General features: G+C 36.5%; 1 protein-coding gene across 1 annotated transcript in view; it reads right to left on the bottom strand.

The window, feature by feature from the left end:
• zpld1a (zona pellucida-like domain containing 1a) overlaps nt 1–15,604 on the bottom strand; it is a 71,629-nt gene that overhangs the window by 32,105 nt on the left and 23,920 nt on the right. The window contains exon 7 of the mRNA XM_039744425.1: nt 8,159–8,330. Within this exon, the coding sequence (XP_039600359.1) occupies nt 8,159–8,330 (172 nt within the window). The remainder of the gene's footprint in view (nt 1–8,158; nt 8,331–15,604) is intronic.

Here is a 15,604-nt window from a genome sequence, read left to right as displayed (position 1 = left end):
TGTAAGAATATTAGACAAACATTCTTCAAACCAAATCAATCAATATCCAATTCAAAGTTTTGGTGGGCCTGAGCCTTTCCTGTTAGTACCAAGTTCAAAGAATAAACCAGCCTTGGACAGGATGTCCCTTTATTTCTAGTCTCAATCATGCACACACTCCTGAAGAGCCTGTTTGGCATCACCAATTTATACAACACACACACATCTTTAGGGGTATTGAAGGAAAACAAGAGGACTTGGAAGGCATCTCACACTGACCCAGAGAGAAGGTGCAAACTCCACAAGAACAATGACAAGATGCAAGTTCGGAACCCAGGGTACTGGATCTGTGAGGCAACAGCATTTATCACAGCACCACCATAGCTTAGATTAGATTATTTTTGATCACTGGTAATGATTAGGACTTGCATTCTGAAAGTTTTTTTTTCTGGTGGAATGGATAATACATTTATTATGATAATACATGTCGGAACAGAGAAATGTATAAAATACTAATTACCTACTTGTAAACAGTGGTGATCATTTTAATCCCCCAACTAAATAATTGTGCAGAAGCGAGTCAGACAAGCAAACTAAAGAACAATGCAGGATCGACAGAGTGTGATGATTTTCTTTTAGTGTGTCTTTGTGTGAAAAATATGCAGTAAAAACATTTCTACAAATACACTGCACTTCTATGTAGTGATATGAACAAAAGACACAAAAAGAAGAGTTAATTTTTTTATGACAGGTTATACTGCCGCAGAAAAGAACACGGATAAACGCAGAAATCTGAACAAAGTTTTAGTGAGCAATTTTCCTAGTTTTTTCCTCTCAAATAATAACTTTGAAACAACAAAAAAAATCCAGTTTTTCATTGAGTTTCATTGTGAAATCACATGCAAAACAAATGCAAATTGAAAGTTGCCTGTTTCACTCATCTCCGTATACAACACTTGCTGCATTAGAAAGGGAATAAGTCTTATTAAACATTTCAGCAGTCCTGCCAAGCCATTTTACTTACTTCTTCCTTTTAGTAAATGTTACAGGGCCATTGGCACTCTCATCAGTCTATGCACAGATTGCTGAACACTAAATCATAAGAACGAATGCTGAAACGTGTATTTATTATGTGCATGTGGATATTTATACTGTGATTATATATAAACAAATACTTGCAAATATACTTTATATATACAATGTATATGATACATGCTATGTATATTTGTGTGTGTGTCTTTTATTGGTAACGTATTACTGTTAACTGTTCTGAGGAGACATGCAAGTAAGAATTTCATTGTACTAGGCACACAAGTAACACAAATGATTTGAGTTAACTTTGGTTAACTTTATAGCCAATTAAATTTTGATTTCTGATTCCACGTAGATATTATTCATAATTATTTTTCTGCATATGTTTTTTCTATATGAAACAAAGATCAAGATAGAGAAAAAAAGTTTGAGGCTGTACTTGAATCATGATGCTACTTACTGGCCCAGCCAACATGCTACCTATTCTTCCTCAACTATAGACTAGAACTAAGAAAACCATTTCCGACCATTAAATACAAAACATCGCTGTAATTTTCTCATATTTTTTTCAGAATTAACCTGACATTTTGGTAATGCTGGATTTTTGTAGGCCACAGGGCCATGAGATTGTTCCATCAGTAAAAAACGTTTTTTTATCAGGGTGTCTTGCCAGTCTGTGAGCAAGTCAGTCAAGGACATGCATCTTTACAGTCTTTTGAATATGCTATAATTCAATAAAACCTTTCTGTTGTGATGCTTAAATGGGCACCAATTACACATCCAGTTATTATTACTATTTTTGCAAATGATAATACTGTGGCAGTGGCTGACAATGTTTGTTGTGATTAGTGTTTTTAGAATAAGATGTACCAGTCATTTAACTAGATATTAGACAGTGTAGCTTGATTCTTGTGTAATTTATGTATTACTAGTACTTCTTAAGGACTATATAATACATCATCTCTATATATATAAAATCCAACGTCTGTCTGTCCGCTTTTCATGCGAGAACTACTTAACAGATTTAGATCTGTTTTTTTTTCTGTAATTTGCTTGAACATTCTGGTTGATTTTGTATTACAGTTTGCTTGCAGTACAGAATAATTTGTGGAATCCACGCCAGCCTCAGGGTATATCTTACATCCGCTTAGCTAGTGAACGAGAGAACTACTTAACGGATTTAGATCTGGTTTTTTGTAGAATTTGCTTGAACATTCCAGGCGCTCTCATGGCGCTAAGAATCATAGTTTGCTTGCAGGAGTGATATATTCACGCTAATCTGAGACAGAGGCTGCGGGCTGAGGGAAGGGGGAAGTGTGATGTCAGGAGTGGGGAATCAGTCTACCTCGGCATTTTGGAATGTAGGTTGCCTCCGCTTAGCTAGCGATAACTTTTTGTTTATTGCTTTAGTTAAAGTAGTTTTAGTTTAAGTTTGTCCTGTTTCACTACTATGAGGGCAGAGCCAAGGGGATTGTTTAGTCTAGAAAAAACAAAAAACATACTGAGTCTACGATTCATTTCCACTTCAAAGATGTTGACCTGTTGCACAATACATCCCCTATTCACTCTCCTTTTGTTTAATGGATTCGGTCTATGTAGAGTATGAACATTACTGTTTCTTAATAGTACTTATCAACATGCTGTGAGACGAATTAAAACAGCATCATGACCTTTGAGTTTTCTATATTAATTGTATGCATATTGAAGTGTTTTTGTTAAACTGGTTCTTTCTTAGATATTGAGAATGATGGTTACTAGTGTTCTTACGTTGTGCATTTGTGTTGATGTTTGGTTTATATGTAAATCACAAAATTAAATTCATTTTTTTTACAATGTAATGGCAATAAAGTAAGCAAAACAGTGTAATTCCAAGACATGTTTTTGTTTGCTTATCTCACACAAAGTTTTAGTTCTCAAATCTGTTTACATGAAATTGTGCTGTTGTTGTCATGTATTAAGCTGTAAATATTACACTATTTAATTTGATGTTATAAAGTTCATCTTGACTTGTCCCTGCCTTGTTATTCCCTTTTAATTGTTTGTCAGATGTACAGCACTTTAGAGACAATTATGAAAGGAGCAGACATGCAGACCTAATCATTTGTCTGACTGGCCGTGTTGATTCCTTCCCCAAACTGGTGATGTACTGTACTTCTTCTGAAAGTAGCTTTTTATTGCTATAGATTGTAATTAAAAACTTGCAGGCAGGTTAAATTGGGGCTATAACTCCTTGTAAAAACTGTAATATATACAATGTTGCAATGAGAAATGAAGTAATACGTTTTTTGGTTGTTTTCTTTTTTTTAATCGCATAAACTATTGATATATTTTACAAAACTCAGAAATTGGTTTCTCAGCACAGCTCTTTTGACAAGTTCTTTGACTCTTTCCATTAAAAAGAAAATGACAAAGATAAAAATAAAATTTCACATCTGGAAAAAAACACTTGATAAAATATAACTTAATTTGTGAAAATGGCAGCACAGAGTGTGATTAAGTTGGCAAGTACACTACGAAGATAACAGTGAGACTTAAAGTAAAACATTAGAGGAATAAACCCCACCTTAACAAAATGACAGCCACCCCCCACCCCACACACACCATATTTGAGTACATAGGGGCTAGTATGGACAACAGACACTGCCTTTGTTAAGTAACAGGTTATAGCACCATGATAGGAACTAACATTAGATGGCAGGGGTGAAAGAACTTCAATAAGACTATTTTAAGGCCAGAGTGATGACTTAGCTTTGCCAAAACCTGACACTATGTTGGCAGAAGACTATCCCATTTCTATTACTCCTGTAATAAGGTTGTTACACATTGTCCACATACGCAACTGGACTGAAGCCTATGATGTCCCAAGGATCTGCTCAGCCTCTGATCTAAATGAGCAATTCCAATATCCCATGACACTGAAGTCACTCTTCTGTAGTGAAGTTTGATGAGTATGCCACATACCTAAATACAAAAGGGTCACTTATTAAACAGGTTACAGATTCTAAAATATTTCAGTAAGGAGGTTTTGATGTCAGGCTTATGTAAATATGATGAAATAGATTGTACAGAATATCCTCCTGGAATCACATTCAGTAGTTTGAGAAACAAGTAAATTCTGTAGTCAAGAATTGATTTTTCCAGTTCCGTCTATTAGGTAAGATCAAGCCTTTTTTTTATCTTCTAGGGATCTTGACAAAATTACTCCTGCTTTTATTTTTCCTCGCCTTGATTACTGCAACTCGCTGTATTCTGGGATTAGCAAATCCCTGATACGCAGGTTACAGTTGGTCCAGAATGCTGCCGCTGGTTGGGGCAAGAAAGTCTAATTCTGCTTCTCCAATATTATCTTCTTCAATATTATCTTTACACTGGCTGCCTGTCAGTTTTCAAATTGATTTTAAAATCCTGTTGCTAGTTTTTAAATCTTTACATGGGCTTGCTCCTGCCTATTTATCCGAATTGTGTGTTTTACACCAGCCACCCAGAGTGATTAGATCTTCTAATCAGTTGTCTCTTGTTGTTCCTCGTACCAAGTGTAACACTAAGGGGGACAGAGTGGTTGTAGCTGCTGCTCCTCGCCTGTGGAACTCTTTACCTCCTCACATAAAGGAGTCGTCTACAATTGAACTGTTTAAAACGAGATTAAAGACTCATTTCTATTCACTTGCATTCTGTGACCTTCAGTAATACTGATGGTTTCCTCATTGTGATTATATAACATTACTTCTATTTATTATTTTTTTTTATGTTCATATATTTTATTTCTATTTATGTTAATCGTTTGTTTTCTTATATTCTATTATTGTAAAGCACTTTGGCCACAGCATCCCTATGTTGTTTTAAATGTGCTATATAAATAAATTGACATTGACATTAATTTGCTGTTTGCATACTTCCCACAGGCAGTTTATATTTTTACCCAAAATATGAGATTAGGCCAGGTTGGAGAGCATGCACTGGTACAGTGCATTGCCGCACCCACCAAATGATGAAACAACTCTGGATCCTGGTTGGCAACCCCCCAGGCAGACACGCGGTCCAGTCTCACCCTCCAGAAATAACCATCTATCTGCCACAGCTAGGTGTTACGTGGGCATCCCCTTGGCCTGGACCAGCCTTTTGGCTCCTCAACAATGAGGATCCTGCAAGCTGGATCACTCTCAGGAAATCACGCCACATGGCTGTAGTGCCATACCTGATGGTCTCTCAAAATGCAGGTAATGTGACTCATTCGGGACTCCATGAACAACATTCATTCGACACAAAGTAAAACCAACGGTACCCAAGGATTCTCTGAAGAGACACAGTACCAAAGGAGTCCAGTCTTCATCTCAGGTCACTGGTTAGCATCCATGTCTTGCTATATGGTTGCACCAGGACTCTAAAGACTTCGAAGTTAATCCTTTTGCAAAGATATCGGAAGTGCCATACACCCCTTTCCAGCGACCTTATGACCCCCCATTTGTTCTCCCAATCCATCATCTGACTTATAGGAAGAGTCACCAGAGACGTGAATGTCGTCCGCCGAGGTAAGTAAACCTCTCAACAAGGTTGAAACTCTCTCCGCAGACAGACACACTGCTTGATGGCTGTGCCCAAAAGATAATTAAAGGCCTGGATCTTGTATTTTATCCAGGACACTCGCAAGCCCAGACACTCAGACTCCTCGCTCAGTCTATCAAGAGCCCCTATCAGAGCCTCCATTGACTTCAAGAAGATCATAGCATCATCAGAAAAGTTAAGATTAGTGAATCTCCCTTTGCCAACAGATACTCCATAGCCACTGGACGCTCACGATAACGCTTACCCAATATATAAAATATATATTTGTATCCAAATTCAGACAACACTATGTAAACGCTAAAGGAGTGCAATTACAGTACTTCAGTGCCATATTCACTTGTAGGTGCATTTGTAAGATATGCTTCTTCATCAGTAAACAGGTGAGAATGTAACTGAAATAATCGTTCCCCTTTAGCATTTAGTGTTGTTTGCATGAGTGTCTACACTGCTCATTGCTTATTAAATTTTGAATACTATTACAGAGAAAATTCTACATAAAACAGTACTTAAAAATGTCAAAAATACATATGTTAAGCTAAGGCAAACATACAAATATGTAGGAACTTCTTGGAAAAATTGCTAGGCCACATAAATAAAATGGTAACATCAATTAAAAGTAATAATGATGCACTTGAATTAAGTTTAACAATACAAAAAAAGCACCTGGATAAACTTTTTCGACTTGGGCATATACACAGCTACTTAACAGTTATGGAAATTCTCTTGTAACGTTCTGTGCCTCTGGTTACACTTGTACCACATGTCCTATTAAAATAGTAGCAGTGCTTGTTCACCACCTGTCTAGGCTATTGTGCATTAACCACGCAATGAGGATCTAATGCGTGTTTTATTCAACTAGAGAAGTCTGAATTGTTAAGTGCCATATTTAGAGGAGTTTAAAAATGTGCCCCTTTGTCATGGAAAGCACTACTATGTAAAAGAGGGTGACAAGTTTCAGGAGAAAAGTATTGGACAATAGTTAACAAAATGGAGTGTAAACATTTAAAGAAAGATACTTTTATGCCTTGGTCAGTCCAATGATTTTTCTTTATTATTATCTCTTCTAGCACTAGTTTTTTACAATGAGTATAAAGTATTACATATATTAGCAGATCCCTGCAAAGCATTTTTCTTATTCCCTGAATTAGATCTTAACTACTGGTAGACATTATAGTAAATGTGTCTGCAGGGTAATAAAATATGGCATGGTCCAGTAACTGATTAATTTATGGAATGAAGTTGAACACGCACACCTTAGAAATATGGAAATAAACCAGCATACCTAGAGAATCTGAGAGAAAACTCCCATGAACCTAAAGGGAGCATACTTCTCTGGATAGATCAGAAATGCACTGATCATCAGATGAGCCCTTGATATGGTTTTAAAGTGATTTTAAAGGCATTTGGATATATTAGACAGATAAAATATGAAACACCTCCACTACAGTTTTGTTTTATGGTAAGCAGGAGTATAAATACATGTCTGTTGTGCCTACTAATAAAACATTCATCCATCTACTTTCTTAACCTGCAAAATTCACTTCAGAGTTGTTCATACTAATTAAACTTACAGCATGAGTAGCCATAGTAGATGAGTAAGAAGTCGAAGAGGTTGCACAAAAAGGGACAGCTTGACAACATCTAATCTAATATGCCTTGACCAAAAAATGAGGACATAAGCATTCATTGTTCAAAGCAATAGATCTGTGCCACCTGCATGCTAAAACAGCACTATCTGGTTCAAAATGTCAAAACTGATGTGAAAATACATAAAGTGTACATTTGGTGAAGCCCAGACAAATCTGGTGGCATGTAGTTACATAATGATTACTCTGCAAGCCTCATTGCAATCAGTGTTTAAAGTGGCCCGGTCCTCACCAGTATGCTGTACTGACACCTTTTTCAGTTTCAAAATAGAGTTATTGCCACTTTATCTTAGCACCCATTTTTAATTTTCACAAGGGAAAATTCTCGACTGTCATTGTATCACAATGATCAAAGTTTCACTGTACTGGCTTCTTTACCATGTATAACAATGAGTACCCGTTCAGGAATCTTCATGGTAGGCCACAGACACTTCGAGCAAACTGTCAATGTATCACGACAATTGACTTTTTACCATACAAGCACCATTTCTAAGCGGTGAGTACCAGCACCAGCAATTTGTGCAACCTTCAACATCGGAACTGCAGTGCTTATCAACTTGAAATCTTCCACTGTTCCACACCACTGTATGAGGGTAGCAAAATTGGGAACGTATGAAGTAAGATTTGGATTAATGATTAGACATGTGTACTTCCAATTCTTTACTCCAGTTACACTATGTATTCTCAATCAGTAGGTACATTTCATGAAGTTGCAAGGTAATTACTATGTTTATGCCCTGTGATGACTTAAAACAAAGTGTAACTGCCATGTCTACATCCAAAACTTGTTAAAGTTACATATGTATGTGCTCTGTACTTTTAGATTTTCCTTTAATATTCCCTTAATTACGGTAATTTCATTTTTAATTTATGTGGTCATGTAAAATATCACATATTTCAAGATAAACTGCATTCAGAGAGATTCGTTATGACCTTACCGGCATAAGTAGAGGGCAGTCATCTGATTTGCAAAGCTTGGTCACACAGTGGAGAAATACTGTTGACATTTTCTGGTTTTTGTGCTTCACAAACCGGAAAACTTCAAAGGAAAATCTGCCCATTTGACTCTTTCCATTTTCTATGACTGTCGTTTGAGGGTCTTTGTCACAGCTGTTTAACATACAGAAAGAAAAAGTATTGCAAGGTCACTTCTGAAAAATGGAAAGCCATGTTTAATAAATTACAGTTTTCTGTAAGCTGAAGAAAGCTACTATACTGTATATGCCATTATTGATTTTTTTTTGTAATGGATGTATATTGCCTTGTTTTGTCACTGAAAACAGAAATTAACTTAGACAGGGCTTTTAAAATCTCTTATAAATCTTTTGTATGAAGTAGGAAGTTGCATATGCAAAAGAAAACCAATCCAAAGAAAAAAAAAACTACATAATCTGTGCAAAACTCAATATGTCTGTGGAGTAAATTAATGACAGCCTGCCTTATGCTAAGAATTTCAATTCTAAGCAAAAAAGTCTTACATTTAATTGAGTAAAATCTACAGTCTTCAGAGGGCTCTGTAGATTCATTTTTGCAGTATTCCTCCACACATGATAAAGTTCCACTGTGCTGGTTAAACTGCCCCACAAAATAATGTTATCATAAGATGCACCCATTAAATAGTGCAATCGTATAAAGTATAATGATCAATTTGATATTGTTAAAGTTGAATAAGAAATTAAAATGTAATGATTGCTTTATTCTTATATTTCCATTTAAATCATTCATAGTAAGGATTAAAATTCCTCAAAATATAATACCAATATTCACTCAACTGTTTCATAAATAAATGTATTCCAGTTTGGAGTCGTATACCAGCAGTATCATCCCTTGAAGAAGGAACACTGATTAGGGTGCCAGACCTTCAAAAGGTCAAATGAAATCAATTCTCACTCAGGCATAATTCCCCAATTTAAATATGTCAGTTAACCTTGCATAGTTTGAGACGTGGAAGAAAAAAAAATCAGACTACCTGCAGAAAAGACAACACAGATAAGAGAAGACTACAGAAGCTACACACAGACAATAATCAAGCCAGATCCAAACCAAGTCTCCAGGAGCTGTGTGGCAGCAGATTTAATCATAGCGACACAGTGCCACCCAAATGAACTACCCCTCACTCAATGAAAGGTTAGATTATCAGATAGAATAGTATGGCAAGTGGAGTTCAAAGGACCTCCACCCAAATAACTAATAGTCTAAAAAAAACTGTTCATTGTATAGACCATAATACCATTACTGAATAAGTGTCTCTGATGCAAGGATTTTTTTTTTTCTTCATGTCATGCAGAAAAATTAAAACCTAGATTTTTAATTTATCAACAGTATGTCTGCCATTGCAGGTATATGAAGAGACCATCAAGGGGTGGTAATCTACGTCTGTTTGGAGTGTTACCTTGAAAAGCAACTCTCTAAATGAATGCCCAAGAGTGAAAAGCAGATACATACAGTAAGTAGTATGCCACATGGGATGCAGCAGCCTGGTACAGAGGGCATGATGAGCCTCTATCTGTACAAACAGAAAAGTTTCAAGTGATTTGCTCCCTAAGGTCTAGTGGCTCTGTTCTATAGCTTAATAGAATATTCTGGACCTGAAAGGTATCAGTGCATGGGATTGAAGAGCTTGTTCTTTGCTGGGGATATTTAAGTTTAAAGCTGATAAGTAAGTTTGGTCAACAAAATCAGAAGAACGAGGAAAGAAATTTCAAAGGAGAGACTGGGAGTACGAGAGAAAAAGAAGAAACACAGGCACTAAAGAGGAGACTATTTTATGTTGTTTTTAGAAAGTGGGAAAGCAGCAAAGCTGTCCCACCCAATAGGACGCATCCATGAAGCTTGTATTCAGCATTAAAATCTGCAAATTATTTTCAAGCTTTTGCATAATTTTACTCAGAATATGCAGCAAGGTAGTTCTCTCTTAAATCTAAAAAATGTACTGTAGGATAAAACACAGTACACAACAGACAGGGAATCATTAGCCTACAGCAGCACATTTAATTAAAGAAAATGTAAGCATTTACCTCATTTGTATGCCTGTCTGATGCTACTCTAAATAGACTGTGGTGGACAATATGGGAAAAATGATTGTGAAATCCTATGTATCTCAACACAAATAACATTTATTATAATAATGCCCATAATATAATCTTTTGGCTTAATAATAATATATTTAAGAAGGTGGCCTAATTAAAATACCTTTCTCACTGTTGGAAGAAACATGAAAATGAAGGCAGATTTTGCACTCTACAAGCAACATTTATAAAGTACATAAAGGCAACATTATACCAAATTACTTTGTAGATTCCCATCAAAATAATGCATAGTTTCATCCCAAGTCAATTTAATGTTTGCAGACCACTTGTTAACTTGTTATACAATAAATTAAAGATACAATTTCAAATGATGTTAGATGCACTGAATATTATACAAAATTACCACAATTAACATTTATATTTAAAAACTCTGAAAAATATTTTTTGGATCACCTCCCAATCAGTCAAAGGAATTAAAAACTTGGAAGTCCAAACTTAAAGGAACAGCAAATATTTATTAATTTTTACATAATATTTTATTTTTGCAAACCAGAGTATTCGAATGGCATTCTTTTCAATTAAACTTATAATAATAACATAACCATGTACTTAGAAAAAACTACAACTCTAACAAAAAAAATAAATCTCTCTATTATAATAAAAAATCTTGGGAAAAGAGACGAGATTTGATTTTCATGTCCCGCGAGATGAGACTTTGTGCCTAGAGATTTAACCACACCCAGGGCTGGAAATAAAAGACAAAGAATAGCTGACAAAGTAGAATGTTGTAAAGAATTCAAAAACATTGGCGCGATACACATATAGAGCAGGTTAGAGATAATGAAAGTACGAAAATTCAAAAGTCTCAAAAAAATGATAGTAAAGATGGTGTTAGCACAAACAAACAGAAATTATTACTCAGTGAAATAACGGAACAGCGAAAAGAGATTGAATATATTGTTCGGATTTAAACTTTAAGTCAGAGACTTGTAGACCGTCTAATGTGTGTTGTCATTAGGGAAAAGTAATGTTTCTTCCCAATGAAGAGACATATCCGCGAGAATTAAAAGATTTGTTGTTTAGTGAAAGTGAAATTGAGAGAAAATTTCAAGCCCCGCGAGACAAGACTTTATGCAAAGAGATTTGGAAAAGTCCTTCCCACATCTAAAACATTTACAACCATGCACATCATTCAATCATTTCTCATTTGTGTGAATGCTATTGACAGACACAGTTTGTGTAGAGAGAAGGAAACGATATTCACTCATGGGCAGTTACACGTTGCGTTGACATGATGCAATTCCAAACACAGAATCAAAATTCAATGCGATATTGACGAAAAGCTAAAAGCGAAAAGAAGTATGTAGATATTGTTTGGCTTTAATCTTTACGTCGGAGACTTGTAGATTGTCTAATTTGCATTGCCATTAGGGAAAAGTAGTGTTTCTTCCCAATGAAGAGGCCAATATGCGAAAATTAAAAGTTTTGTTATTTGGTGGAAGTGAAATCCACAAAGGTGAGTGGCAGAGACGTGAAGTTGCTAGCGAGTAGCGCAGGCATCGGGGTTAGAGAGTGAAGTAAGCAAGGGGTGAAGCCCCTAGTAGAAATATAAGAAAGTAAACAGGAAAAGTAAAAAACAATTCAATCCTCACCCAGAATGATGCATATTTAAATGAAAAATGTTGCCTATGTTTTTGGAATCTAGATAAATCCATTGGTAGAATGCTTCAGTCAATGTTGTGAGCAAATTAAAAAATGGCAGTAATGAATTTTCTGTTCTGATTGCTCTCATGTTTAACTTGAAATGTTCTAAAATTACCTCTGTAGTAATTTTTGTATGAAGAGAGACAAATAACCATCTAAATGTGCTTGTTTCATTATTGACAACCAGCAATTATGGCAAAAGGAGTTTAAGTGTGCAAGCACCCTGGAAGTCTTATGTGGGCTCCAAGGAAATATTTGAGATGACACCTGCAGTAAACCCAAACTCTGAAGAACTGATGGCCTCCTGTTACGTGGGCTTTCCTTGAGCCCACCACTACCTGTCTTCTCCACATTGCAGAACACACTTGTCAGTTTTTAGCAGCAAGTAATGGCAAAGCATGCCAAGGTGACTAACACAAGACCTCTCTTCAAATCTTTTTTTTTTTTTGTTCTTTTACATTTGCATATGATGTTAAGATGTGATTTCCCTTGTGGAGCCCCAAACATTTTTCATCCTCTCTGTTTTATTCACCCATTGAATTAGATTAAGTGGGTTTGGAAACTGATGAATAGCTCTAATTGTATTAATGGATAATTCACAAGGCAGTTCATGCAAAAGAATAACCTACAATTAATCATTTACAGTACTTATCAATTACAAAACCTAATTCACATTAGCTTACATTTTCTGTGATTCCTCTCACATATAGAGACAGCCCTAGAATAAAGCAGATTTCACCAACAGCTTCTACTTGTGTTATACAGAACAAAGTGTTAGCTTGATCAAGTTATTTTGGTGTTTATTTTATTCATTCTTGTTGTCGTTCTTATGTATCACATTGTGAATGCAGCACACACTGGTGACACAAGACAATGCAGCAGTACATTAAGCAGTGCCTGCACGAAGTGCTCTATTGATTTCTACTAATCTGATTAAACCTACTTGTAGAATTTTGAATGAATAAAGACTTGTTATCACCATATTTCAGAATAATAACATCCTCAAGCCTACTTAATTTAGGTAAATGAGGGCTAGGGCCTGTCCTGGAAACATTGGAAACAAGGTAGTAAACAGAAGAGGATGAAGTGTCAGTCCATTATAGGGACCACACAAATACACAAACAAACGCACACATTTACACTGGAGCTCAGTATAGAACGGCTAACTAACCTAAACTGCATATATTTGGGAATGTTTGAGAAAGTTATAGAAAACAATTATCCACATAAGGACAGAACATGAAATCTACATGCACAGGTTCAAAGGTTTCAGAATTAAAGTGTCCTGAAGCTGTCAGACAGTAGAGACAACTACTGTGCCACAATGCCTTTTTAGTGACATCCATTAATACTGAAAAATCCAAAATTCTTAATTGACATCACTGATATTAAGTAAATATTGACTATATCTAATGTATCTATGCAAAAAAATTGTTCATGCAGTAATTAATTATTTAACCAGTTAGGACAGTTCAGGGTTATATGAAGCTGATATCTGTCCTGGTAGCAGTGGCATCAAGATAGGAACCAATCATGAACTAGACAACAGCCACACTTATTCATATTGGGCCACTTCAGAGCTGCCAGCTGCCTAACATGGATGTCTTTGGGATGTGAGAGGAAACCCAGAGAAAACTCATGGAAATATTGGGAGACCATGCAAACTCCACACAGACAGCATTAGGGAAAGGGTTAGAAACCAGGACCTTGAAGCTGTTTAGCAACAAGGCGAACCACTACAGGAGAGTTTCATAAGTCTGAGAACTTTTCTTATGGTTTGTGTAACTACATTTACAGTGAGATACTGTTTTTCCAAATGGGCAGACCATTGGAAGTTAAGATTTAATAGAATTTTTAAATGCTACAGCTGCAGTAGAATGCTGCCTCAGCAAAGTCTATATGATTCTTCATCCATAATCAGACAGTCAGAAATAATTGCTATATCTATACTAATAAAAGGCAAAGCCCTCACTCACTTACTCACTCATCACTAATTCACCAACTTCCCGTGTAGGTAGAAGGCTGAAATTTGACAGGCTCATTCCTTACAGCTTACTTACAAAAGTTGGGCAGGTTTCATTTTGAAATTCTACGCGTAATGGTCATAACTGGAACCTATTTTTCTCCATATACTGTAATGGACGTTAGCTCGATGGCCGTGGGGGGCGGAGCTGCGTGTGACATCATCACGCCTCCCACGTAATCACGTGAACTGACTGTGACCGCAGTACATAGAAAAGAAGGAAGAGCTCCCAAAGAGCGCTGAAGAAAAACGCTGAATACTTTATTCGCGAGATACAATTTTAATGAGAAGACACGAGGTATAAATGAGACTTTGGATCACTTTGTAACGGAGTTAAAAATTGCTGTGGCGAGAAACTTTTAAGTGCTGGGTCTTAGCTAACATTAAATAAAGCCGTGGACATCGCAACATCACACAAGAGAGCAGCTCACGTGAACTGACTGAGTGATCACTTCCAGGCATCAAACCTGTTCAAAAAACGCATTACACAATTGACAAGGTAGGAAAAGAATATGCTCCGAGCTCCACAGCTAATGCGGTCTTGTGGAAGCAACTTCGTCACGCTGCCACCAAATACTCACAGAAAAATCCACAAGTTAATACACACGCTGTCTCTAGAGTTTCTCCACACTCAATGTATTCCTCGCATCCCCTTTATACCCTCTGATCTCCCATTTCAATTCAGATGCCTCCAATTTCCAGTAAGGCTCTGCTGCGCGATGACAAGTAATAAGTCTCAGGAACAGACCCTACAAAACGATGCCATTGATTTCAGGCAAGATTACTTTTCTCCTGGACAACTATACGTTGCATTCTCAAGAGTGAGCTTGCGCATCTTCGTCATATTACAACTGGAGTGCAGCCAGAAACTTTTAAGTGCCGGGTCTTAGCTAACATTAAATAAAGCCGTGGACATCGCAACATCACACAAGAGAGCAGCTCACGTGAACTGACTGAAAGTGATCACTTCCATGCATCAAACCTGTTCAAAAAACACATTGCACAATTGACAAGGTGATGGCTTTATATGTTGTTCGTTTATAAAACAGCGGAGAAGCTGTGTAAAGGCTGTTTCACAAAAAACCAGAGGAGCGTCTTATATGAGCAGGCAGTCAGCTAAAGAAGGGAATCGATAAATATCTATAATCGTAATAAACGAACAAAAAATAACGTACAAGCCGCGGATTAAATAAAGGAAATGGGTACCTGAACAGTAAGGCAAGTCTCGAATAGCTACACAATAACTATAACAATCGTAATAAACGAACAATAAAACAGTACAGAACCGCGAAGCAAGGAGAAACAATAGTCTTATATGGCATTCGAAAACAGCAGAGCGCCACACTCTGAATGTATTCCTGGCATCACCGTTATACCCCCTGATCTCCCAATTCAATTGAAATGCCTCAAATTTCCAGTAAGGCTCTGCTTCGAGATGACAATTACTAAGTCTCAGGGACACACCCTACAAAAGGTTGCCATTGATTTGAGGCAACATTGCTTTTCTCCTGGACAAAACTATACGTTGCATTCTCAAAAGTAATCTCAGTGCACAGCTTGGTCATATTACAACCGGATTTCTGAACTGACAACGTGGTATACAAAGAGATCCTTAACAGATAGTTATT

The sequence above is a fragment of the Polypterus senegalus genome, chromosome 2 (assembly GCF_016835505.1).
Source record: "Polypterus senegalus isolate Bchr_013 chromosome 2, ASM1683550v1, whole genome shotgun sequence".
In the NCBI taxonomy this organism is placed as follows: Eukaryota; Metazoa; Chordata; class Cladistia; order Polypteriformes; family Polypteridae; genus Polypterus; species Polypterus senegalus.
The sequence above is the reverse complement of the archived record's forward strand: the minus strand, read 5'-3'. Positions and strand labels throughout refer to the sequence as shown.